General features: G+C 48.4%; 2 protein-coding genes across 4 annotated transcripts in view; one reads left to right on the top strand and one right to left on the bottom strand.

The window, feature by feature from the left end:
• PCDH12 (protocadherin 12) overlaps positions 1–16,268 on the top strand; it is a 33,053-nt gene extending 16,785 nt beyond the window's left edge. The window contains exon 4 of the mRNA XM_007056303.4: positions 14,694–16,268. Within this exon, the coding sequence (XP_007056365.1) occupies positions 14,694–15,055 (362 nt within the window). The 3' untranslated portion in view covers positions 15,056–16,268. The remainder of the gene's footprint in view (positions 1–14,693) is intronic.
• DELE1 (DAP3 binding cell death enhancer 1) overlaps positions 16,219–27,589 on the bottom strand; it is a 43,049-nt gene continuing 31,678 nt past the window's right edge. For all 3 annotated transcript variants that reach the window (XM_037906229.1, XM_007056299.4, XM_043552947.1), the window contains 4 exons: positions 26,683–26,775; positions 20,489–20,645; positions 20,002–20,207; positions 16,219–16,696 (listed from right to left, as the gene is read on the bottom strand). In XM_037906229.1, coding sequence (XP_037762157.1) covers positions 20,032–20,207; positions 20,489–20,645; positions 26,683–26,775 — 426 coding nt within the window. In that variant the 3' untranslated portion in view covers positions 16,219–16,696; positions 20,002–20,031. The remainder of the gene's footprint in view (positions 16,697–20,001; positions 20,208–20,488; positions 20,646–26,682; positions 26,776–27,589) is intronic.

The raw sequence follows: 27,589 nt of genomic DNA, 5'->3' as shown, positions 1-27,589 counted from the left end.
ATCAGCTTACAGAATCTGCTCAGGCTCTGTCCATGTAGGCACAAATCCCACTCCGCTCCGGCAGCTCCTGCTGTTTGCCTACCAGCGTCAGTGGGGCTGAGTTAAGCTGATGCACTCAGAGCTGCTCTGTAAGTGGATGAAGCTAAGAATGGATTTTCCTCAGCTGTTGGCACAGCCACTTGCTTGAGGATTGGGTGGCTGCAAACCATATCTTTGCATGGAAGCTTGACAGTCTGGTTGGGTCAGGCGTATGTTTGGCTGTTCCCTTTCCCACAGGAGGAATGCTGCCCCAGGCCTGGTCCCCAGGCTTATGAGTGTATCTGAGCACTGCACCATCTCAATAGCACTCTGCTGTGGATCTCATCTTCCCAGATAAATCCTGAGTACAGTGCTCTCTGGAATGTGCTCCTGGTTCCTGACCCCAAGTCACAGACCCCTGCTAACTTATATAGGCTTCTAGCAAACAGCTTGGCTGATACTGCAGGTGACTGAGCTAGTGACAATAACCCCTCCAGGAGGACAGTATGTTGAGGCAATAACCAGCTGGGGCCTCAGAAGGCTTCAAGGGAGTTTGGCACCTGACTGCCCAGGGCTCCTGTGGGATTCCCAGCCCACATTTCTCAAGGACACTCTATATCACAGGCATTCACGCCTATTTGCTCCTCTCTCACTAAAGCTCGGTAAACATATCTAGCTTCCCTCCCCCTGGCATGCACACCAAGTGCACACCATGGCCTAACCTTCCTCCCTCTGAGCTCAGTGCTGATACTTTCACTCCACCCAGGTTGTGGGCTGATAAAAGTTGAACCACTCAGGAGCAGCAAACAGGCTTGTAGTGAGGAGCTATCAACCTCTCCCAGAGTTCCTCTTATATTACGTCATGATAGATGGAGCCATGGTCCATGCTACATGGGAAGGGTGTATGAAAGAAAATGACTACGATGACAGGCCTACTGAGGCTTTGCCACAGCACGAGTCCTGGCTTTGTCTCCCTTAGTTACCCTATCTGGAACTTCATGCAGACAGAAATATCTAGTAATCAAATAATATACTGCAAGTAGCCATCATTCCATGGGGGAGGAGAAAGTCTAAATAATCCAAGAAACCATATGGGAAAGTCTTACAAAACTGATGGGATTCTATAAAACTGGGAAAGGAATGAAGAGAAGTTATTGCATAGAGAATAGCATATTTTCTATAGGGATTTGGACTCAGCCTATAGAATTTTATAGCAAGAATTCTCCATTCAATTCCATAGGGTGTTTAAACATACTGTAGAAAGGCTACAATTTGTATTACATTCTACAGCACTTTTCCCAAAACGGAGTGGGGTGGGGGTGGGAGAGAAAAAAAATTAACAAAACTAAATCTATTCCAAGTTCTTGCCCATCTCTCCCTGCCCCCTCCCCCCAGCAACATACGGGGCCATAAGGCAACAGCTAAGTCCCTGGCTAACACTCCTAGCATAGGCATTTCCCCAATGGTGTAGAGCTGGAACAGCTGTCTTGATGCCCTTCCCGCTGCAGAGGGGTTACTCCAGGGTCAGAAGGAGCATGGTAAAGCACCATTGCACTTCAGTTATTCTGATGAAGCAGCCTGTAGGGCTTTTCCATTCAGCATAAATGCCCGCAGCCCTGAGGTTGCTCTAATTCACTCCAGGAGCTGGGCAGGCCCCAAGAAAATTCCAGGACATAGAGTGACATCAAGGCACTTATTGCTCCTCACTCCATTCCTGTACTGAGCGGAGGTGAGTAGGGTGGAGAATTATTTCTGCTAGTCTCTCTTCTCTGTTCATGGGAGCTGCTCCCCACAATGGCAGATGCTGTATAAATCCCCACAACATTGTTTCTTTAAAGAAGTTTCGAATAAATTGAATGAACTCAGAACAACAAGCCCCGGCAAGGGGAATCTATAGGAACTATAGGCAATAGGAACTGTGTTAGGGCAAAAGGCAGAAAGGCACCAGAGAGGCACTAAATAGCTGGCTGTTCTCACCTTAGCAGGGTTTATTGTTACAAGAGCAAATTGACTTTATAGAGCCACAGAGAAGGCTGCCATGGTGGGCAGGTGTCTTTACAAAGGCTGCCCACAGGAAACAATTTTCACTGATCCAGAGTTTTTCAACGCCCGAAGGGACCATTCTGCTCATCCAGTCTGAGGTCTTGCAGAGACAGGCCAGAGAATATCATCCAGTGACTCCTGCACTTAGACATCCAATCTTGATTTGTAGACCTCAAGTCAGAGAGAATCCACCACAACCCTTGGTGAGTTGTTGAACATAAGAACATAAGAATGGCCCTACTGGGTCAGACCAAAGGTCCATCTAGCCCAGTATCCTGTCTTCCGACAGTGGCCAATGCCAGGTGCCCCAGAGGGAATGAACAGAACAGGTAATCATCAAGTGATCCATCTCCTGTCGCCCATTCCCAGCTTCTGGCAAACAGAGACTAGGGACACCATCCCTGCCCATCCTGGCTAATAGCCTATCCTATGGACCCATCCTCCATGAACTTATCTAGTTCTTTTTTGAACCCTGTTATAGGTTTGGCCTTCACAATATCCTCTGCCAAAGAGTTCCACAGGTTGACTGTGCGTTGTGTGAAGAAATACTTCCTTTTGTTTATTTTAAACCTGATGCCTATTAATTTCATTTGGTGACCCCTAGTTCTTGTGTTATGAGAAGGAGTAAATAACACTTCCTTATTTACTTTCTCCACACCAGTCATGATTTTATAGACCTCTATCATATCCCCACTTAGTCATCTCTTTTCCAAGCTGAAAAGTCCCAGTCTTATTAATCTCTCCTCATATTGCAGCTGTACCATACCCCTAATCATTTTTGTTGCCCTTTTCTGAACCTTTTCCAATTCCAATATATCTTTTTTGAGATGTGGGTGTACCATGGATTTATATAGCGGCAATATGATATTTTCTGTCTTATTATCTATCCCTATCCTAATGATTCCCAAGATTCTGTTTGCTTTTTTGAGTGCTGTTGCACATTGAGTGGATGTTTTCAGAGAACGATCCACAACGGCTTCAAGATCTCTTTCTTGAGTGGTAACAGACAATTTAGACCCATCATTTTATATGTATAGTTGGGATTATGTTTTCCAATGTGCATTACATTGCATTTATCAATATTGAATTTCATCTTCCATTTTGTTGCCCAGTCACCCAGTTTTGAGAGATCCTTTTGTAGCTCTTTGTAGTCTGCCTGGGACTTAACTATCTTGAGCAATTGTGTATCATCATCAAATTTTGTCACCTCACTGTTTACCTCTTTTTCCAGATAATTTATGAATGTATTGAATAGGACTGGGCCCAGTACAGACCCCTGGGAGACACCACTATTTACCTCTCATCTGAAAACTGACCATTTATTCCTACCCTTTGTTTCCTATCTTTTAACCAGTTACCAATCAATGAGAGGACTTTCCCTCTTATCCCATGATGGCTTAAGAGCCTTTGGTGAGGTACCTTGTCAAAGGCTTTCTGAAAATCTAAGTACACTATATCCACTGGATCTCCCTTGTCCACATGTTTGTTGACCCCCTCCAAGAATTCTAGTAGATTGGGGAGGCATGCTTTCCCTTTACAAAAACCATGTTGACTCTTCCCCAACAAATTATGTTCATCTATGTGTCAGACCATTTTCTTCTTTACTATAGTTTTCTGGAGCCTTTTTAAAAAAATTGGCATCACATTAGCTGTCCTCCAGTCATCTGGTACAGAAGCTGATTTAAATGATAGGTTACAGACTGGAGTTAGTAGTTCTGCAATTTCACATTTGAGTTCCTTCAGCACTCTTGGGTGAATACCATCTGGTCCTGGCGACTTATTACTGTTTAGTTCACCAATTTGTTCCAAAACCTCCTCTAATGACACCTCAATCTGGGACAGTTCCTTAGATTTGTCACCTAAAAAGAATGGCTCAGATTTGGGAATCTCTCTCACACCTTTAGCCATGTAGACGGATGCAACAAATTCATTTAATTTCTCTGCACTGGCCTTATCGTCTTTGAGTGCTCCCCTTGGTGTGAAAAATTTGCACTTTATTTCCAGTCTCATTTTGTCTAGCTTCAATTCCCAGCCACTAGATCTTGTTATAATGGTTTGCTGGATTAAAGAACCCTCTTGTAGCAGAAATCTCCCCATGTAGGTGCTTATGGGCTGTGATCAAGTCACCTCTTAACTTTGTCATCAAAAAGCTATATAGACTGAGCTTCTTTAGTCCCTCACTGTGAGGCAGATTTTCCAGACCCTGAATCATTTTTGCTCTTTGACCCTCCCTAATTTTTCAACATCTTTTAAAAACTATCAGCTACGAGGCTCAGAAGTTGGCTGTTCATTGTAGATGGTATCTTGGGGATGGCTCCTAGCCCATACTCCATCCATCTCTGAAAGGGCGCACATGGTGTCTTTCACTGTGATCTTTGTGTGATTGTTTTGAGTTGCATGGCAAAATACACCAGCTTGGCTTCTGGTTGCCAACTTTCTAATCAAACAAAACTGAACACCCCTGCCCTGCCCCTGCCCCTGCCCCTGCCCCTGCCCCGCTCCTTCCCAGAGGTTCCGCCCTGCCTGTTCACTCCATCCCCCCTCCCTCCGTCGCTGTCCCTCACCCTCACTCACTTTCACCACTGGACTGGGACAGGGGATTGGGGTGGGGGGGGGGGTGAGGGCTTCAGCTGGGGGTGCAGGCTCTGGGGTGGGGCAATGGATGAGGGGTTTGGGGTGCAGGAGTACACTGTGTGAAGAGAGTTGGGTGCCTAACAATGGGATTCCCATAAGCCAGCACACTGAGTGGGGAGTCACCTAAGCTAGCCAGTGGGAAATGTTGAGGAGAGGTGTGGGGTTTATGCCCTGCCCCCCAAAGGGAGTTAGGGTCTGATCCATACAGGTATTTAGGTAGCTAAGTTTTCATTTTGTGAGCCACAAAACCCCCACTCAGCTGCACCAAACCCAAGCCTACATTTTCATGGTAAAAGTCCCCTAGATGCCTAAGTTTTGGCATCTAGGGATGCACATGGCTGCACCACTCCAGGCCTCTAGACATCTGTCTCCTGCTTATGCACCAGGGTGATGCACGACCTGGGGGAAGATAAAGGCAGGCGTCAAATCCAAAAGGTGTGTTCAGAGGCCTTCCAGATCGGGACCCATTCAAAATCCGGTGGGGGAGAGGGCAGGTCCCGCTTTATGAAGAATTTCTTCCATCGACCTACTGCCTCTCAGGGACATGAATTAACTACATCGATTGGAGAACCCTTCCCATCACTGTAGTGAGTGTCTGCACTGAAGCTCTAAAATGTTGTATCTGCGGAGCTGCTGCTGTGCCACTGAAACATTTTAAGCGTAGACATGCCCCGTGTCTCATAACAGTTTACATAGCTGATTCCATCTTCCTCTCACTCTGTGGGTGCACTGGGGAGGCATTGTGGTGGTCAAACTCCCATTTGCATGCAAATTCCTTACAGTGATCACTCAAGGAGTCCAATCTATTAACAAAGAGATGGTGAAGGGGTGACTTGATTACAGTCTATATGTACATACATGGGAAACAAATATTTAATAATTGGCTCCTCAATTTACCAATGAAACCTATAACACAACCCAACAGCTGGAAGTAGAAGCTAGACAAATTCAGACTGGATATAAGGTTTAAATTTTTAACAGAGAGAGTAATTAACCACTGGAACAATTGACCAAGGGTTATGCTGGATCCTCCATCACTGACAATTTTTAAATCAAGGTTGGATGATTTTCTAAAAGATCTGCTCTAAGAATGATTTGGGGGCAGTTCTCTGGCCTGTATTATACAGGTCAGACTAGATGATCACAATGTCCTTTCCTGGCCTTAGAATCTATGAATTCTTCTGAGGCAAACTGGGGTCTGGATGGGGAATACAGTGTCTGGAATACCATATCTCAGAAAGTTGTCTCAGTTTTCCTATCACTGCCTTGCTTCTTGAATGAGGCAGGACTCCTGACCTCCCAAAAATTTAAGTGTAAATCCACTGTAATCAAGTACTGCTTTTCCTTGAAGGTAAATAAGTCCGCTCCCACCTTTTCCCATGATTGGATGTGGTAACAGCCTCTTTCTGCTGGCAGTTATCACATGACTGACAGGTGCCCCACCCTTCTGTCAAGGAAGAGAGTTGTGTATTTATTCTCAGCCAGTAAACATATTCCTGAGCCTATCTAAGACAGTTGTCAATGCCCAGGTGTGAGGCATGTATTTTGTTTATGAAATACTTTGTAATGAGGTGGAAACAAGAGGTGTCTGTCCTTGTCCTTTGAAAATATGGTTCTGCTCCTACCTGTACTTGGCTTTTGCCTTCTGGCCACCCTACTGGGAGTGCCTGTAGTTGGATGTGCTTTTCCATAGCCTCTTTGATTTCCATCAGCTTCACTTTTGAATCTCAGAGACAGTGCAGCATGTTAATGGAATCAATGCCCTTATCTACCTCTCTCAACTTGCTGATGCTGGCTGTACATGCCCTGTTCAGGGTATCAGCCAACACCAGTTCATCCTGGACAGCAACTGATCTCTACCTGATATGCTGGAGATGCATAAACATGTGCTGCAACCTCTTTATAGCACTAAGGGCTTGTCTGCACTTAAAAAGCTGCAGCTGCACCGCTGTAGTGCTTCAGTGAGGGCTTTTCCCATCAATGTAGCTACTCCACCTTCCTGAAAGGCGGTAGCAATGTCAACGGAAGAAGCCCTCCCACTGACATAGCTCCATCTACACCGGGAGTTAGGTTGGTGTTACTGCATTGCTCGGGAGTCGGGGGGGGGGGGGCGGATTTCCCACACCCTGAGCAATGCACTTGTACCAACGTAAGTTGCTAGGGTGGACAAGGCCTGAGAAGGGGCTTTACCAGGATTGTCACTAGGGGGCTGTGGTCGGATTGCATGGAATCGCTCCACTCCAAATACCCCGCCAGAAGCTATTTTTCTATTTAAATGTATCCCTGTTCTGCCTCTGAAAAGGATTTGCTGGCATAAGCAACCAGCTGCTCCTGCAAAAGAGCTACACCCATTCCTTTCTCTGATGCATGACACTGGAGTGCCAGTGGCTTTCCTGACTGCTCGTACAGTACTTCATGACAGGAGTAGCCATTCTCATGTATTACAACATGTCAAATACTTGCTGTTAGGGACCTGCCCAGTCCCAGTCAATCTCCTGCCTTATGAGCTGATGTATGGGTTCTGCTACTTCAGCCAGGTGTGGACAGAACTTTGAAAGAAAAGGTATCATTCCTGCGAAGCTCTGTACTTCTTTCACATACACTGGAGCTGGCATGTTTCTGCCTCAGTCTTGTTGGGATCTGATTTCAGGCTTTCTGCTGAGAGCAGATGTACAATGTATTTCACCTCATCCTGTTTGAGTTGCATATTTTCTGGATTGAATTTTATGTTGTTGTTCCTGCATCAGTGCTGAAAAGCTTGTTTTCTGTCAGTCTTGTTCAACTTGTGCATTCCCTCCCCTTCAGATTGGTCTCTAGTGAAAAACCCATGTCACTCCACAGTTTCGTTCTGCTTTAGGGAGCAATAGCTCCCCAAGGCTCCCAGGCTTGAGGCAGTGGGGAGCTGTTCCCTATTAATAATAGTTTTACTTTCCTGCTGTTGTCGTCCTCCTGGATAGCCAGGTCTGCATACAGCTTGAACTCCTCCTTCCACCAGGTCCATTGCTGGGTTAGGACTGCAAAACCCAAGACTCCAAGGGGACCCCACACCGAGCTCCATGGCTCACACTTCCAGCTACTGCACTTAGGGGTACCAGCTTTTTAATGTCTGAGAACTGTACACCCTCCTGGCCCAGCTTCTTCCCTTAAGGCCCTATTCCCGCCCCCCCCCCACTCACTTCTCTCCCCTCTTCCCCGCATCGTTTAGTGCTCTCCCCCCTCAACTCTAGCATGAGCAGCCCCAAGGGACTTGCAAAGCCCAGTTCCAGCAGGCCTCCTGGTAATGCAGGTCAGAAGAGTGCTGAAGCTGCAAGGGAGCAGCCAGGCAGTCACACTGGCGAGCTAGGTGTGGCCCTCCGGGACAGCAGCTTCCCACCTCCCTCTGCATTGTCTGCCCAGCAGCCCTCTTCCACGCCAGCTCGAGCCCTCCCCACCCTGGAGCTGTCTGAGAGGCAGCCAGAGGACGTGCTGCCTGGTGGGGCAGCCTGCATTCCTTGCCTCCCAGGGAACATTCCATGCCTTAACCCGCTCTCCGTGGGGCCCCACAATCTGTCCTCTGCTGCAGCCCTGCAAACTGTGCTCCTCAAAGGGTTCACCCAAGCTGGTACATGCATCCTACTGCAGGAGCTGCCTCTTCAGGGCCAGGCAACAGGTTGCCACTCCCCTTCGCACCCCTTGCATGTGGTAACCAGACTTTTAGTGTCCAGTCAGTATATCTGCCCGGACACTGTCAGGTCCCCTTTTCAACCAGACTTTCCAGTCGAAAACTGGACACCTGGTAACCCTAGTGCACTGCACAATCCTCACTGCTCCAATGCTGCCACCATGTTTTATTTGCAAAGAGAAGCCCAATGAAGGTTACAGTGAATAAATGGAACTTTATTTAAACCCAATGCGCTGCTCTATGTGGCTGAGTTGCTCCCAGTACAGCTCCCACACTCCTCTTGTCCTGGTGTCCTGTCAATAACAGTCCCTCCAGGGAACATGGGCCCTCTGACTCCAGCTCCACTTCTCATGAGTAAGGCTGCTTGTCTGTCACAGAGGTGACAGATTCCATGACTTTCATTGACCTCTGTGACTTCTGCAGTCAGGCAAGCCCCTGGGCCAACAGCAGTTTGGGTATGTGGGAGAGGCTCAGGGCTGGGGCAGGGGGTTGGGCTTGGGATGTGGGCGGTGCTTACCTGTGGGGGAGGGACCCCCTTGCTCCCAGCAGCAAGTCCCTGCAGCTCCTAGATGGAAGGACCAGGGGGCTCTGCGCACTGCCCACACCCGCAGGCACTGCCTCTGCAGCTCCCATTGGCTGTGGTTCCCAACCAATGAGAGTTGCGCAGTCGGCACTTGTGGCAGGAGCAGGCGCAGTGCTGCAGGGACACACCAATCAGAGCCAGCTCGGGAGCCTGCCAGCCCCACCAACCCCCGCCCTCCCAGCACCAGCTGGGGTCCCGGGCTGTGCGCTGCTGGCCGCCCCCTCCTAGGCTGAGGAGCCCATGGGATGGGGATGGGGATGCGGGCTGGGGGCTGCTCAGGCCCCCCGCACTACGGGCAGGTAGAGGATCCACCACAGCTACCCGTCCGGCTCTTACCATGGCTGGGCTGTGGCTCTGAGTCCCCCCACCCTGGCCGGAGCCAGGTCAGGGAGAGCTGCGTGGGCAGCTGTGTGAAACCTCAGTCCCTCCATCTGCCCTGGGCAGGGGGGCTGAGACATAGGCAGTGGGCTGCTTTCGCCTTGGGTGGGATCCCCCATCCTTCCCCACTTTTGGGAGGGCTCCAGCACTTTGTTACTGGGGGCTGGCCTGCAGCCAGGGACTCTGGCGAGTTGGAGCCAATGCTGGGGGTCGTGCTGCCCGCCCACTGTGCTCAGATGCCCGCTTACCTGCCTGCCAGGCACTCTGGGCTGGGCGCTCTGGGGCTGGGAAGCCAGGGGCTGATAGGTGGCTCTGGTGGGAGAAGGGGGCAGGGCCCCAGGCAAAAGGGGTGAGCTGGCCAGGGGCTAGCCTCCCCAAGCCCCCGGGTCACCTGCCAGCCATGACAACACCTGCGACCCTTTATGGATCTGGGTCTAGGTGCCTATCTCTGCTTGCAAGTCACAGCCGTCAACTCTCTCCTGGAGTTAGGCATCTAAGCCTGATCAGCTCTTTTTCATAAACAAACACAGAGTTCCACCCACCCACCCCATGATAACCAATAGCCCAGCAGTTAGGGCACACACCACATCTAGATTAGATCTACAGGATTTCCTTTGTCTAAAAAAAAATAGTTTCTTCTCAAAGAAAGAAATCTGCTTGGTCTGGCACCTTTTGTAAAATCATGGTGTATTTTATCCTAATTACTGTTTATCTCTACGTTCGTAACTACTTTCTCTTTCAAAATTTGTTCCAAGACCTTGTATACAATTGAAGTCAAACTAATAGACCTGTAGTTTCCTGGATCACTATTTTTCCCTTTCTTAAAAATGGATACTATATTAGCAAGTCTCCGGTCATAGGGTATGGCTCCCGAGTTTACAGATGCATTAAAAATCCTTGCTACTAGGCTTGCTATTTCATATGCCAGTTCCTTTAATATTCTTGGATGAAGATCACTTGATTATTACCTGTTCTGTTCATTCCCTCTGGGCCACCTGGCATTGGCTACTGTCAGAAGACAGGACACTGGACTAGATGGACCTTTGGTCTGATCCAGTATGGGCGTTCTTATGAGATTAAGTATTTGTTTAGCTGTTGGGCCAAGCCTAGATTATTTTAATCTCCACCCCATCCTCAATGCTTAGCAGTTCCCCACTACTTCTTTCCTTGATTTCTTTTTATTTATATGGCTAAAGAACCTTTTACTATTGGTTTAAATTTCCTTTGCAAGGCCCAACTCTGCTTGGCTTTTGGCAGTTCTCACTTTCTGACCTCTAAGAGGTAGCTTTCCTTGCTGATCCAGCCCATCTTCCATTCCTTGTAGGTTTTCTACTTTCTCTCAATAATCTGTTAGAGATACTTATTCATCCAATTTGGTCTGCAATCCTTCCCTACAAATTTTTTCCCCTTGCTTGGGATGCAGGCTTCAGATAGCTTTTGCAACTTTGACTTACAGCAATCCCAAGCCTCCCCCACATTCAGATCCTTGAGTTGTTCAGTTCAGTCCATTTCCCTAACTAATTCCCTTAATGTTTTAAAGTCTGTCCTTTTGAAATCAAGGACTCTAGTGGCAGACCTATTTCTATTTAGTTTAAACTGAATTAACTCCAGATCACCTGAACCAAGGCTGTCCTCTACAACCAGTTCTTCTATGAGGTCTTCACTAGGTATCAATTCTAAATCTAAAATGGTATCAGCTCTTGTTAGTTCAGTGAGTATTTGGTGAAGAAATCTGCGAAATCTGCTAGCTATCACATCCAGAAATATCTGGGCCCTACCATTATTAGTAGCACTCGTCTTACAATCTATATCTGGGAAATTAAAGTCTCACGTAATCACACAATTCCACTCCATCACTTCTTTACAGTCGACCTCATCACTAATATACAATGCGACTCCGTCATTTGCCTTTATTTCTGTTTTTCCTGAACAGCCCACATTCTTCAAATATCTGTACTCCAGTCATGACTCATATTCCACCATGTTTCTGTTATCCTGATAATAATGGGTTTCACTTTCTGCACCAGTAGTTTTAGTTCTTCCATTTTGATACCCAGGCTCCTTGGTTTGGTGTACAGACATCTTAGTGGTTTCTGCTTCACTGTGCCCAAATTCCTCACCTGATTGGGTACAGTCATTTTACTACCAATATCACCTATTTGACTGTTAGTGCCAATACCAAGGATACTATCTTTCCTCTTGATGTCCATTCTCCGACCAACTATTGTTCCTCTCTCAAGTGCTATATCCTCTTTTACTTGATTTTCTGCTCACTCAATATTAGAATCAGACATAGGGATTACATGAGCATCTCCCAACCACCTCCCCCAAATTGTGACATACTGCGGCACAATTCAGACTGGTGGTGGATGAAGGGCTGTGTCACTCCTGCCCTGCAACCTTGGCTGCCTTACAATACCTGTAGTAGCTTTCACCAGTGCCACTCACAAACAGGCTTCCAGCAGGCAAGTCAAACCTTGAGTGTCTGTGTGTAACTGCAGCCTGCCAGCCACATTCTGGTTCTCACCAGTCTCAGTTATACTGCAGGGTGACCCTAGCACACCCCAAGTCCTGGATTACCCCCCCAGAAATATGTGTCCTGTATTGCCTAGCCCTCTCCTGGAAAGCATAAATATATTAAGTCCATTATTCTTTTAAGGCAGTGGTCTCCAACCTTTTAACGCCCAAGATCACTTTTTGAATCTAAGGGCAACCCAGGATCTACCCCACCCCTTCCCCGAGGCCCCGCTCCACTCACTCCATCCTCCCCTCTCTCCATCACTCGCTCTCCCCCACCCTCACTCACTTTCACCAGGCTGGGGTAGGGAGTTGGGGTTCGGGAGAGGGCTCTGGGCTGTGGGGGGGTTGCAGTGTGGGAGGGGGCTCTGGGCTGAGCCTGGGGCAGGAGGTTGGGATGCAAGAGGGCACGAGGGGTGCAAGCGCTAGGAGGGAGTTTGATTGCAGGAGGGAGCTCTGGGATGGAGCAGAGTGTTTGGGTGCAGGCTCTGGGAGTTTGGGTGCAAGAGGTGGCTTTGGGCTAGGGCAGAGAAGGGGTACAGGGTGCTGGCTCTGGGAGGGGGGTCAGGGCTGGGGCAGAATGTTGGGGTGCAGAAGGGGGCATAGGGTGCTGGCTCTGGGGGGGACATCAAGGCTGGGGCTTGGGGTGCAGGAGGGGGCTCAGGGCTGGGGTGTGACCTCCCACTGGGCAGTGCTTATCTCCAGTGGCTCCTGGTTGGTGGTGGGCACAGTGAGGCTAAGGCAGGCTCCCTGCCTACCCTGGCCCCATACTGCTCCCAGAAGGGGCCAACGTACCCTTGCAGCCACTGGTGTGTGTGTGCAGGGGGCACATGGCTCCGCGCATTGCCCCTCTCTGGAAGCACCGCCCCCACAGATCCCATTGGCCAGGAAAGCTGCGGGCGCAGTCCTTGCAGGCAGGAGCAGCACATGGAGGGAGACCCCTATCCCCCCGCCCCTGGGGCCATGCTGGCCGTTTCCAGGAGTCTGCCTTAGTGGCAGCCACACTGCACTGCCGGAGATCGCGATTAAACGGTTGGTGAGTAGTGTTTTAAGGTAATATTATACCATCTTATTACATTAAATAGTTGCCCAGACACTAAAACTCAATGGATTAAATAAAATGGTAAAACAAGTTTATTAATTACAAAGAGACATTTTAAGTGTCTATAAGCAATAATGTATAAAAGCCAGAAATGGTTATAAGAAAAATAGAGACAAAACACTTACTAATATCTACTTAAGAAACTCTCTTAGTTGCAAAGCACACTTTTTCAGCTCATGCTCCAGTAGATTACTGGCCAAACTCTCAGGTCAGGACCCCTCTCCCAGAGTCCAACAGCTGTTTCCCTTTTGTCGTCTCATGTGCAGAGACTGTAATGGGCAGGAAGAGAGAGAAAGGGGGGTGTCTTGGGCTGTTTGTCTCTCCTTTTCATAATGTCAGTCGCCCTTTTGAAAAACATTTCTGGCTGAGACCAGGGAGACAAAGAGTCTATGTGGCAGGATAGTCCCTGCTGTTTTTTTTCACCTGTTGAAACTTCGTTTGTTTCTCTCCCTGCTTGATGACTTTGCTTATTGCTTAAATTAAAAGCAAGGCAAGCATACATTACTTCCTTTGTTTAGAACAGACCTCACTTCTGCCTGGGCAGGGCTGTGGGAGTTGTAACACATTAATAACATCATACAGGGGAATCTTATAACTTCACATACAGTGTTACCACACATGTCTTTCAACATAATCCTGACCAGCAAATTATAAGTTTTCAAATGATACTTTACAGGGCATAGTTTGTACAAAAAGATTATGACAATAGTGTGTAGGGTGTGAAAGACAGTCAGTGGATTCTTTCCTGCTGTCATTAGGATCCTCTTCAGCCTCAGGACCACATCCCATATCTTAGCTCCCAGCATATAGCACACCCTTCTGTTCCCTAAATCAGCTATGGTGACAGGCCTGTTTTTCTTAGTAGGGAGTCCCCAGTCACATAGATCTGTGTCTTCCTGGTGTTGGTGCAATTCTCTGGCCTTCCTCCTCCAGTTCTTTCTGGCTGCAAGTCCTCTCATCCTTTGCTGTTACTTGCAGTCTTCTGTCAATCATCCTCTATCCTCTTGTGACTCCAAACTCTGGCTATCTCCATTGACTCTTTTCCTGTCCTGTGCCTTTAGCAGGGTTTGAACTCTAGAGCTCCATCCTCCACCTTTGACAACTTTGCTGGCAGCAAGAGTAGGCTGCTATCCTGTGTGGACCAGCCACTGGCTGGGGGCACATCACACATGAGAACACAGCCAACATAGCCAAACACAGAGATTTGGCTGTTTCTTTTTGACAGGCAGCCTGGCTAAGTGGATGAAACTGAGCCACCCTTTTAGAAAGAACTTTTCTAGGGGACTGCTGACTGTAAAAGAGCTGTGTGGTAATCACACAATAACTACAGTGATGCCACCTCCTGCCATTTTAGAGTGACTCTCATGCTATTTGGTGTTTTCCTTAAAGATCCCAGACGCTGGAGCCATGTGATGACACCAGAATCTCACCTCTAATTGAATAAATGCTCCTCGGCCCTTGTGCTTCTGAAATGAAGTCCAAAATGTGATCACTAAAAACTCCAAACTACCAAGGCAAAGAGGCTCCACATTTATTTTATTTTAAAATCTCATTACTTTTAAGCCACTTTCATGATTTTGGGGCTGGCTGACTCACAAGGTTTGAAAGCCTGGAGTCAGGAATGCTCCCTCTCCTCCACCTCCAGCTTTCTCCCAGCTGGTCCAGGGCACTTTCCTCAGTCTTTAATTTCTTCTCCCATGGACTGCTCAGCCCCAGCTCTCACCATCTATTTCTTTTTGGTGTGTTGCTCCCTGCAGGGCTGGCCCTGGAGAGGCTGACGGCAGACCCTGCATGGATGGCTCGGCTCTCCCTGTCCCTCACCAGCAGCTACAAGGACAATGTTTTCTCCCCTGATTCTCTGCACTCTTCTCAGGACCAAGAAGATGCAGGGCGGGATAAACCAAGAACCTTTGAGACATTTGGCAAAGTTACTGGATCTGACCCAAACACAGCCAGGACAAGACTGGCCAGCACTTTCCTCTCTGAGATGAGCACCCTATTTGAAATGATCTTATCCCAGAAAGCACAGGCCCATGTAACAACGGCGTCGGGGCTCCTGCAGCAGCTGTCTGCATGCAGCAAGCCCTTTGGGGTGGATGGGGATGCTCCTGCTGTGTAGGTCATGTGGGAAGGCTGACGGCTGCAGCAGACACACGAGCAGAACCACTGCTCTTTGCACACAGAAATAGCGACTGATGATGGTGGTGAACAGTTCCAGCATGAACCACACCTGAACAGAGATTGTCATAGATGCATCTGCCCTCCTACTTCCCTTATCTGACTGCACCTCCCCCAAATCCCCTTCCATCTCTTGGCCCCTGCCAAAGGAGTTCCCTTTCTCCACCCCCTATATCCCAGTTCTGCTTCCCTGCCCTTGCCCTGCCACCAGGCCCATCTCTCTGCACACTAATAGCCTAGCAACCAGCCTCTCCTTCCCACCCACAGCCTGGCACCAGCTCCGCCTCTAACCCCATGGTCCAGTGCCCAGCCACACCTCCATGCCCATAGCCCAACACCCAGCCACCCCTCCATGCCCACAGCCCAGTCTTTCTGCACCTCTCTGCCCACAGCTCATCTCCCTGCCCCAATTCCCCAGCCACATCCCAGTGTCTGGTCCCACCTCCCAGTCCCCACTGACAGCCTGGCATCTGGACCCACCTGCCCTGCCCATAGCCCATCTCTCACTCTCCACCCATGGCCCAGCCCTTCCTCTCCACCTATGGCCCAGCTACAGGTCCCACTTTCCCATTCACCACCTGTCTCCTCCTTTCTGACTATGGCCTATCTCCCAGCCCCATCTCTCCACCCATGACCTGGGCCCCTCCTCCCTGCTCATGGTCTGGCCCTGCCATTTGCTCACGGCCTGTTCCCACCTCCAATCCATTTGCCTCAGGCCCAGCATTCCTCTTTCATGGACATGGGAAGGTAACTTAGGAGAGCATTTACCATACTGTAATCTGCCCTACATCCCAGCTGGTCCTGGGCTTTCACTTCTGGGAGCAGGAGGACATGAAAATTGTGCAACAAACCCTATGGCAAGTGCAGTAGATGCTGCAGTTACTGGAGCAACCTGGATGTCTGACAGGCAGTGACACTCTTGCAGAGGTCATAAGTCACGAGGCCCTTTCCTCCCAATCTGGGTAGGGCAGAATGGATTGTGCTAGAGAAAAAATTAACAGAACTCACTCAGTCACACATAAATTTCATTCTGAGACGCAAATTCAGCAACCCTGTGCTCACAGACAAGACCCCAGCTGCAGAATTCACCACACTGCCGCAGGATCAGGCTCCAGAATCTTCAATTTTATTTAAAATAAAAATGTTTTTAGCCTTTATGGTTGTGACAAAAACCTCATAAATGTGACTAAGTGTAATTGATACAGTAATGCCTGCCTGAGTCTTCAGAGAGACTGAAAGTACAGCTTGGAGAGGTGAGACTTGCACTGTTCCTCCCAATCAGAGTTCATGGGCTCTATGATTCCACAGCTGTGGACTAATACATTTTGCCAAGATGCCTTAGAATTCAGCATTTCTCTCCCACATCCCCCTTGGTGCTGCACCAAATGACTAACACTGTGGTTTGTGTGTCCCTGCCTGGCTGGGAACTACCCACAGCTGCTTGTTCCCCAGCTTTCCCACAGGGGCAGGAGCCAGGCTGCAGTGTATCAGGGTCCAGCATGCAGCCAGGGGGTGAGGGAGCAAGAAGCCCAGCCTGGAGATCAGCTGACCAGTAAGGAGGAAGGCAGCAGAGCAGAGGACCCTGGAAAGCACAATGGAAACCCAGCTGTAAAAATACACACTCACAAGTCCATTAATGGCTATTAGCCAGGATGGGTAAGGAATGGCGTCCCTAGCCTCTATTTGTCAGAGGGTGGAGACGGATGGCAGGAGAGAGATCACTTGATCATTACCTGTTAGGTTCACTCCCTCTGGGGCACCTGGCATTGGCCACTGTCGGTAGACAGAATACTGGTCTGGATGGACCTTTGGTCTGACCCAGTATGGCCATTCTTATGTTCACAAGCTTCACCCCAGTGACCATCTTCAACTCAGTGCTAAGGGGTTAGTGTATGTGGAGGGGGGTGAGCCATAGGGATGAGGGGGTGAGACTATGGGGGGTGAGCCAGAGGGGTGTGGAGGGGCAGGTGACCCATGGGGAGTAAGCCGACAGGCAGATGAACCATAGGGGTATGGGAGGGCAGGTGAACCATGGGAAGTGTGAAAGCCAGAGGGTGAGTCATGGTGGATGGTGAGCTTTAGAGGTGTGCATGCACATTTGTGAGAACTAGAACATGGCGGAGAAGAGGGAGCTAAGTATTGGGGGCATGTATTTATGGTGTGGGGTGAGCCATATGCCATAGGACTGTTCGGAGAGTGGATGAGCCCTGGGTAGGGGTGGCTTCCTTGCAGATCAAGCGCCACCAAAACTGATCTCTGATCTGGCTGGATATTCACAGTTTGTCCACCACTGGCAGTCTTATCACACCACTGAAGCTTTTGGCACCCATGTGATTGCCAGCCAGTTCATGGCATTCCTTGGTACATGTGCTTCAGAATTTGTTGCTCTTCCATCCTGACATGACCATACCAAGATAACTGTCAAAACCAAACCCCTGCCCATTTCTGATCCTGTCCTGCCTTAAATAAGGAGCAGTTGATGATGATGACTAGAATCGAAAACGTCAGTCCATGCTCTTCAGCCTTCCTCAGCACCCATGTTTCACTTCCATACAATAAAACTGGTATAACCATAGTTCGATAGACCTACAGCTTTGTGGTAAACTTATGTCCCAACATCTCCAGAGGCCACTTGAAGGGCCTAAAACATGGCTGTAGCTTCTGCTGTATGAGTGTCCACATCTTTTGAGCATCCTCCAGCACTGACACTGCCCAAATATTTGACAGCTGTCACCTACTCAGTATTCCACCAGACAGATTAATACTGAGGTGATTGTAATCTGGAGCTGGAGGCTGCTTGTTGGCAATGGCCAGGGGCCTAGTTAAGGCTAAGCAGCACTTTCTGTTTAGATGTATTGATAGCTCTACTTTAGTGTCTCTCTTGTTACAAATTTTGAGGTGGGCTCTCCAAAACAACTGCATTTCTGACTCCCCTTTATGTAACGGCATTTCCCCAGAGCTGGCAAAGATCTGTTTAGTACCAGCACAGGGCCAAAATTGTCGAGTGAATGCCCACACCTGCCCTGCCCTCTCAAGACCTTTCCCATGTGCACAGCAGTTACAAAGCTTTGCTTTGTGTGTGTGTGCACAACAATCCACAGCAGGAATAGACACTGGGGGGAGGAATTTAAAGGAGGGAAAAAGAAAAGTCATTTTGGGGCGTGGAACTTGCTCCCAACTGTCCATCCCCTTGAGAGTGCCTTCTACATGCTGCGGCTGGCTCAGATGATGGAGCAATGCAACCAAAAAGTCTCTAGCACTTGGAGTTCTGTAACTTTTCAAAAATCAAATCCTTCTAACACTGGACTCTCTAAAATACTTTAAGAAAAGTCCAAAGATCCTTGGAAGCAAAAAACAGTGACCTGAAGGATGGGGCTCATTCTTCGCTGCTCGCACCATCTTGTTATTAGTTACACCACTAATTCTTTACTACTTGCTGACTGCTGAAAACAAAATTGTTTTTCCTCAGCAACCAAATGACTGTGAGGCAAATTCTGGCCCAGCCACAGGCCTGAACTCCTTTACAAGCTACAGGGGAGCTGCTTGTGGCTGTGGGGGAGCTCAGCACTGGAGGGCTTGCTCTCATCTCAGACTGAAGGCGTCCCACAGACACAGCTAACAACCTCCCAGCTTCCTCACCCTGCACTATTCGCATGTAGCCACTGGACTTATTTGTAGATGACAATAAACTAGTGAATTAAAGAGATTAATTCCATTCCCCTATCTTAGCTTTCACCCCCCACACCCCGTGAGTCCTATAACAAAGGAAGGGGGTGGGTGCAGCTCCCCCTTCCTCCCTCCCCTCCTCCCACCTCCACAGCAGGGAGATGATGCTCAGGAACAGCCCTGGTTATTATGAGAGTAGGGAAATCCGTCGGAGGGATTTCCTGCCAGTTGCATCCTGCCTCACAAAGGAAGAGTAAGTAAACTGAGTGGCCTTGAATGCAAGGCCACAGGCTCTGGGAACAAAGGGGGAGCCTGTACCCTGCAGTTGCAGAATGGAGGCTGGAATTGAGTGCAGGTGCCAGGGGATAGCTGCTGTCATGAGGCCAGGCCTACACGCAGAGATGCACCAGTTTGACTACAGGGAGAATTTGCTACTGAATTAAACCAGTGCAATTTGTGTGCAGATTCTCTTAACACAGCTTAAATCCTGCTTGTATTGGCTTAGCTTGTGTGGGTACTTGTACAGGCACAGGCAGAGATCAGCATCCATTTGACTTAATCAGCTTTTAACTGATATAATTAAATTGCTGCAACTTGTGTGTGCAGAGCCACTGTGTGACCTGCAGCCCTGGTGGCAAGTCATGACATGGTGCCAGACATTGCCAGAGAGTGCAGGTCGGGGATGGACCAGAGAGCCAAGTGCAGCTCCAGCATTGGTGTTCAGAGGGGGAGCCTCCAGCAAGGCCTTCAGGCCAGCAGAGACAGTGAGGCGCTAGCCCAGTTCACAAAGCATGAAGGCTGAGCTGGGTTGGGCTGTGTGAATGCCTGTGGTTAGGCCCCTGGTCCAAATCAGAGTGGAGGACCTGGGGCCCGGGGCTGGCTGGAGCAGCGTGAAATTAGGCCAGGTAGTGCAGAGTAGTATCAGTAGGGCACAGGGAGACTGCCCTGGAGGCATCTGTATCATTCCTGTTCCATTAGAGAACTTGCACTGCCCCCTACTCTCCATACACCATAGCCCACCCGCCTCCGCTACCACTCCACCCCCTCCACACTGCTGCCTCTCCCCAAGGGCTGGTGGAGTTACAGAAGGATGGTACTGCTCCTCTTTGGCATGATTTCCACAGGAAGGGATTGTTTCCATTGGTACCTACTAGCCAACTGCTATCCCCTGAGAATAGAGCACTGGCCGTGGTCCAGGTGGGAAGAAGCTGATAGACTTGCCGTGTGTTCCGGGGCTGGATTCCATCTCAGTCAGCTGACGTCAGCCCCTGGCAGACTGCCTGTGCTCCAGGAGTGGGGCAAGGGTAAAGCACGACGTCCCATCGGAGAGGCCTGGCGCTGCTCTGCTAGTTGCTCCAGGACCCAGAGGCAGGGGCTGGAGGAGAACGCTCTCATTCCAGAAGGTGCTGGATGGCTGCTCTCTGCAGCTGCCAAGCCCACAAAGAGGAGACATTACTGAAACCCTTGGGTTGCAGGTGAGCAATCCCACCATTCAGAATCCTCAACAACCAGCCAGTGAGCACAGGGCAGGGTGGAGAACAAGAGGAGAGAGACCCTTACTGTAGCAACATCGACAGCTGCGCTGTCAGGGCCTCTGGTGACAGGGGCTTCCCCTAATGGGGCCCTGGCCTCTGGCAACAGGAGCTTCCCCCCACACAGAAGTGCTGCCCAATGTCTCTTTTGCCCTGAACCTCTGATGCTGCAGTACCTGCCATCTCCTGCTCAACAACTCGCACTCTCTCCTGAGCATGTCTGTTTCCCGCAGCAGCCGAGTGCTGGTAATGCTCCATTGCTTCTGTGAAGTTCTGTTGTACTCCAAGGCCCTTCTCATAGCAAACACCAACATGGTACCTGCTTTGGGAATCCTAGATGTAATATACACACAGCAGTCAGGGAGGAGGGGAGTCAGACTACTTCAATTCAATGGATATGACATACATCTTTGGCAAATACAAAAAGAAAAACATTCACAATCTAAAAACAACACCAACACCCATATAACACAATAACATGTCAATCAGAACTTAAAAAAACCTCTCTTCTTCAAGATAATGCTAACTAAAAACGTTATCTTCTGAGATGGTGATAAAAAATGATTTATTATACAAAAGAGGTAAAATCCAGCGTGCTTTCAAAAGCTGGAAAATTCTACAGTCCAAAAGATAATGAGGAAAATCTTCCAACACTCCAGATTTACTTGGGCAAAAAGACAGACATAAAGGGACTTTTCCATATTTACCTTTAAGGACAGCAGTTTCCATGGTGTGAGATCTTTACTGAGTATATGAAGGCCAAAGCACAACTGGAGCTGAAGCTAGCAAGGGATGTGAAGGGTAACAAGAAGGGTTTCTACAGGTATGTTAGCAACAAGAAGAAGGTCAGGGAAAGTGTGGGACCCTTACTGAATGGGGGAGGCAACCTAGTGACACATGATGTGGAAAAAGCTGAAGTACTCAATGCTTTTTTTGCCTCGGTCTTCACAGACAAGGTCAGCTCCCAGACTGCTGCACTGGGCAACACAGTATGGGGAGGAGGTGAGCATCCTCAGTGGTGAAAGAATAGGTTAAGGACTATTTAGAAAAGCTGGACATGCACAAGTCCATGGGTCCAGATCTAACGCATCCAAGGGTGCTGAGGGAGTTGGCTGATGTGATTGCAGAGCCACTGGCCATTATCTTTGAAAATTCGTGGCGATCTGGGGAGGTCCCGGACGATTTGAAAAAGGCAAATATAGTGCCCAAATTTAAAAAAGGGAAGAAAGAGAACCTGGGGAACTACAGACTCACTTCAGTCCCTGGCAAAATCATGGAGCAGGTCCTCAAGGAATCCATTTTGAAGTACTTGGAGGAGAGGAAGGTGATCAGGAACAGTCAACATGGATTCACCAAGGGCAAGTCATGCCTGACCAACCTGATTGCCTTCTATGATGAGATAACTGACTCTGTGGATATCGGGAAATCGATGGAAATGGATGTGATATATCTAGACTTTAGCAAAGCTTTTGATACAGTCTCCCACAGTATTCTTGCCAGCAAGTTAAAGAAGTATGGATTGGATGAACGGACTATAAGGTGCATAGAAAGCTGGCTAGATTGTCGGGCTCAATGGGTAGTGATCAACGGCACAATGTCTAGTTGGCAGCTGGTATCAAGCCAAGTGCCCCAGGGGTTGGTCTTGGGGCCGGTTTTGCAACATCTTTATTAATGATCTGGAGGATGGGATAGATTGCACCCTCAGCAAGTTCGTAGATGACACTAAGCTGCAGGGAGAGGTAGATACGCTGGAGGGTAGGGATAGGGTCCAGAACGACCCAGACAAATTGGAGGACTGGGCCAAAAGAAATCTGATGAGGTTCAATAAGGACAAGTGCACTTAGGAAGGAAGCATCCCATGCACTGCTACAGGCTGGGGACCGACTAGCTAAGCAGCAGTTCTGCAGGAAAGGACCTGGGGATTATAGTGGATGAGAAGCTAGATATGAGTCAGCAGTGTGCCGTTGTTGCCAGGAAGGCCAACAGAATATTGGGCTGTATTAGTAGCAGCATTGCCAGCAGATCGAGGGAAGTGATTATTCCCCTCTATTCGACACTGATGAGGCCATACCTGGAGTATGGCATCCAGTTTTGGTCCCCCCACTACAGAAGGGATGTGGACAAATTGGAGAGAGTCCAGCGGAGGGCAACAAAAATTATTAGGGGGCTGTGGTACATGACTTATAAGGAGAAGCTGAGGGAACTGGGGTTATTTAGTCTGCAGAAGAGAAGAGTGAGGGGGGATTTGACAGCAGCCTTCAACTACCTGAAGGGGGATTCCAAAGAGGGTGGAGCTACGCTGTTCTCCATGTTGGCAGATGATAGAACAAGGAGCAATGGTCTCAAGTTGCAGTGGGGGAAGTCTAGGTTGGATATTAGGAAAAAAACTATTTCACTAGAAGGGTGGTGAAGCATTAGAATGGGTTACCTAGGGAGGTGGTGGAATTTCCATCCTTAGAGGTTTTTAAGGCCCGGCTTGACAAAGCCATGGCTGGGATGATTTAGTTGGTGTTGGTCCTTCTTTGAGCCGGGGATTGGACTAGATGACCTCCTGAGGTCTCTTCCAACCCTAATAGTCTATGATTCTATATGAAGTATGTAAATGAGGATTTGATAATTCATTCAAATATGGTTAAAAAGCAGTGACTGTCTTCAAAATAGAAAACCAAAAGGCAAACTAAGAATCATGACTCATACTAGATCATCTTATTGGGTAATATCTGTCACTCTCTTGTTGAGCATATACTCTCCCAAATCCATCCACCCACCCATCCATATATGATCATGTTGATTAAAAGATATCAACAATAACTGAGTGTGACAGGGTGGACACGCCCGTCCCAGGAAAGGAGCAGCAAAGAGGCCCTCCAAACGGGCTAGAGGGACAGCGCAGGAAGCAGCCAATGAGAGATGCTGCAGGGAGTAGCTAATTGGGGCCCAGGAGTGCCATATAAAAGGAGCTGCAGAGCCAGAGACAGGCACTTCCTTGCTGGAGCTAGATGAATGCAGATGGCACTCCTGGCTGGCCAAAGGGAACTGCAGTACCACAGACACCTCAGTGCTGGCAGGGACCTGGGGAGCAAGGAAGAACATTGGCTGGCTGCTGGGCCTGAATATAAAAGAGCCCTGAGCTAAGGGTGAAGCTTTGGTAAAGGCTGGGGCCTTGGCGAAGTGGCCCAGGGAACTGAAACCAACATAGTTAAAGGGACATGGCAATGCGTGGTTGCTGTTCTTAGGGTCCCTAGGCTGGGACCTGGAGTAATGGGTGGGCCCAGGTCCCTCTGCTCCCGATAGGCCACTGGGAAACTGGCCTACAATCAGACAGTGAGAAACCACCAGAAGAGGAACTGAACTACTTAGTGTCCCGGCTGGAGAGCTGGGGCCAGAGTAGACCAAGAGAGTGAAACCACTGCCTTCAGGGAGGAAGCCCTGGGGGTATGGCCTGATACCAGGGCTAGGACTGGTTTAAAGACTGCAGACACACCCAATCAGAAGGGGCGCTTGTGAGAGGTGGGTGCCACTCTATTACAGTGAGTAATAGAAAACCCCAACCTAGCTACAATAAATTGGAAGATCTTATACCATGGAAATATGGAGGAACAAAGATAGGGCAATCTATAATCTGGATGAGTACAGACCTTCAACCAAAATTTCAGAAAAGCAATATAAGATCTACTACAGGATCAGACTACATGAAAGAGGAACTGACAAGCTTGAGGCTTCTTTTTGCTCCTCTATCATTCACCCTGGCTCTCCTAGACTGTTACTTACAGTCTTTTACTTACTCCTCTGAGGATCTCTTGAGAAAGACTTTCTATCGGACACCTCCACAGTCTGTTCCTTTTACCAACCCTTGCTAAATAATTTGATTGCTCCCCCCGACTTCTAGGCCTATGCTGAAGGAACAAACCAAACACTTGGCTCAAGCAAACATTCTGATTGCACAGGGAAGCACCCAGAAATTGGGATACTAGAGCTAACGGGGCACTTGCAGCCCTATGTATGCCCCCTTGTCCATAAGCAGAGCAATCATTAATGCACGGTCACACACAAAGGGTGCTTGTCCCACAGGACACCTTGCCTCCTGCACAGAGGACACACTGAATTGTGTGGATTTACAAAGTCCTGTAAAGCTGCAGAGCCTGGCACACAGCTCTGACTCAGCAGCCACAGCTCCCCATTGGCGACCTAAGCACTATAGCTTGCCTGCCAGCCACACAATGGACAACCACACTATTGCTCAGTCAAGCCTTGTCATAAATATAAAGGGAAGGGTAACAACCTTTATGTAGGCACTAACATAAAATCCCTCCTGGCCAGATGTACTGAATCACTTTACCTGTAAGGGGTTAAGAAGCTCAGATAACCTGGTTGGCACCTGACCAAAAGGACCAATAAGGAAAGAAGATACTTTCAAATCTGGGGCAGGTGGGGGGGTTTGTTTGTGCCCTCTTTGTGGTTCCCTCTCTTGACAGAGAGAGAGACCAAGCAGGTAAAACATCTCCTAAAAACATACCGGAAATGATCCATCTAAAATTATAAAAATTGTAAGTAAGGGCAAGGAAATACGTTAGATTATCTTTTCCTTTAGCTTGCGAATTTTCCCTATGCTAAGAGGTATTTTCATTCCTGTTTTGTAACTGGGAAGCAGAGTCAGAGGGGAATCCTCTGTGTTTTAAATCTTTTTATTTACCCTGTAAAGTTACCTTCCATCCTGATTTTGCAGGTGTGATTCTCTTACTTTTTTTTTTTACAAATAAAATTCTTCTTTTAAGGAAAAAAAAAAGTGTCCTTTAAAAAAAAATCTCCCTGGTTTTCAAGCAGCCAAAAAAAAAAGAAAAGAAAAAAAGTGTCCTTTTAAAATCCTGGGGTCTATGCTTCTGGTTCAAAATGATCCCACCTCTCCCACCATGTCAGGGTTCCCTCCGCACTCTGAACTCTGGGGTACAGATGTGGGGACCCGCATGAAAGACCCCCTAAGCTTACTTCTACCAGCTTAGGTTAAAAACTTCCTCAAGGCACAAATCCTTTTCTTGTCCTTGGACGGTATTGCTGCTGCCACCAAATGATTTAGACAAAAATTCAGGAAAAGGGTCACTTGGAGTCCCTATTCCCATAAAATATTCCCCCAAACCCCTTCACCCCCTTTCCTGGGGAGGCTTGAGAGTAATATACTAACCATTTGGTTACAATGTGAGCACAGACCAAACCCCCTGGTTTTTAGGACACTGAAAATCAATCAGGTTCTTAAAAGAAGAATTTTATTTGTAAAAAAAAAAAAAAGTAAGAGAATCACACTTGCAAAATCAGGATAGAAGGTAACTTTACAGGGAAAATAAAAAGATTTAAAACACAGAGGATTCCCCTCGGACGCCCATCCCAGAGATCTAGAAGGAAAAGAGGGTACCTAGAGATGGGCCCTGCAGAGAGGGGCTGGAAAAAGAAGGACTCCTTAGTACTGAGAGTTGTGTAAGAAGGGACATGACAGAGACCTACAGAAGAACCAGTGTGCTAGAGATGATCCCTGGAGCTCTATTTATCCCCTCCTAATGCAAGAACAAAGGGCTATTTACTGGGTATGTCTATGCTGCAACTGAACACCTATGGCTGGCCTGGATCAGCTGACTTGGATTCGCAGGGCTCAGGCTATGGGGCTGTTCAATTGCAGTGTAGACATTCGGGCTCAGGCTGGAGCCTAGGATTGGGATTCCGCGATGAGGAAAGGGTTGTCACCCACAGGGTGAGATGGGGGAGGCTCCAGCTGTGAGCTCAGGCTGTCAGCCCCAGGGTGATGGGGCTCCAGCTGTGCGTGCCCCATACTGCCCCACTTGAGTGCGTGGAAGTGCTCCTGGTGAGGACGGACACCACCGACAGAAGGAGCACATGTGGGCATGAACCACCACTTTAATTATTGTAGATGTTGTAGTGTAGACATGTCCAGAGACACTGTTTTTTTATGGTTCATTCCAACAATTGGTAACACACTCTACTGCCGGCTAACCCTTAACTGCCCACTTCATTTTAAGTGGTCTCCTACAGCATGTATGAACCTCTTACACTTAACAACCTGTACCATCTTGTATTTAGCATGGACACTCTGGTTACCTTTTCCTTATTGGAGGAAAAGCTCTGTGATGCTCAAAAGCTGGTCCCTTCTACCATCAGAAGTTAGTCCAATAAAAGATATTGCCTCACCCACCTCATCTCTCTAATATCCTGGGACCAACACAGCTACAACAACACTGCAAACATTTAGAGAGAATTTCACTTCCAGCAATCCTGGCTCCTGGCCTTTGAGCCCAATTGAGAAGGCCCAGCAAGCCCACGACCAGAGCAATTATCGCCTTCTATTGGCAGAGAAAGCACTTACCCCATTCTTCACCGCCAGCCACAGGTATTTCAGAGCCCTCTGTTTTGCAGACTGCAGCCCTTTCATGTAGAGCACCCCAAGGTAGGCCTGTGCCTGCAGCAAAATCACATAACACAAATCACTAGGGATTATCTATCTTTATTATAGATCATGCCCATCACCATGGTATCTGTGTTGCGTAGTGACTCACTCCCTGTGGGATGTCAAACAATGGTCTCCGGTGCCACAGGCAAGATGTTCACCAGTAGACTGGAGAGGAAAACATCCTACCTGCTGCACAGCCCCCGGAAGGGGAAGGGGTTGTCCCGAGAGGATAAACCTGGACCTCTGTCATGGCAAAAATGGGGAAGCCACAAGTGTATAAAAAAAAAAGGCAAAAGGCTCCGAAGCAGGGTGCTTGGACGTAAATACCCTTTACTTTGCAATAAAACCACTGCACTAACACCAACACCCATGTTACTCTCTTATACTCCACAGCCCTGGGCAAACAGAGCCACATGTGCGCATGAACATGGAGGAGTCCTGACCACGAGCTATTACCCCAAGCCCTACAGACTGTCACTTATACAGTAGCTGTGCGTGTATGAACACTGCCAGCATGGAGTGCTCCACACAACGCACAAGCTCTGAACTTTCTGGGAAGCAGTGTCTCTGAGGCTGGCATACACCATTCCTATATCTTGATATGTCCTCCCTATCCAAAGATACATATGAGGGAGCAGAGCCTCAAATGCCACTCGGTGCCTGCCACAGAATCACCACTTTGGTAAAACTCCAAACTAGTAGAAAAGGAAGGAAGGGAGCATAGATCCATGCAGATGAGTCATGTCAGAGAACCACAATTACTGGGTAAGTAACTGTTCTTACTTCAAGCATAGCCTGCAGGAATCCCTCCTTTTGGGGATTA

The sequence above is a fragment of the Chelonia mydas genome, chromosome 8 (genome assembly GCF_015237465.2).
Source record: "Chelonia mydas isolate rCheMyd1 chromosome 8, rCheMyd1.pri.v2, whole genome shotgun sequence".
In the NCBI taxonomy this organism is placed as follows: Eukaryota; Metazoa; Chordata; order Testudines; family Cheloniidae; genus Chelonia; species Chelonia mydas.
The sequence above is the reverse complement of the archived record's forward strand: the minus strand, read 5'-3'. Positions and strand labels throughout refer to the sequence as shown.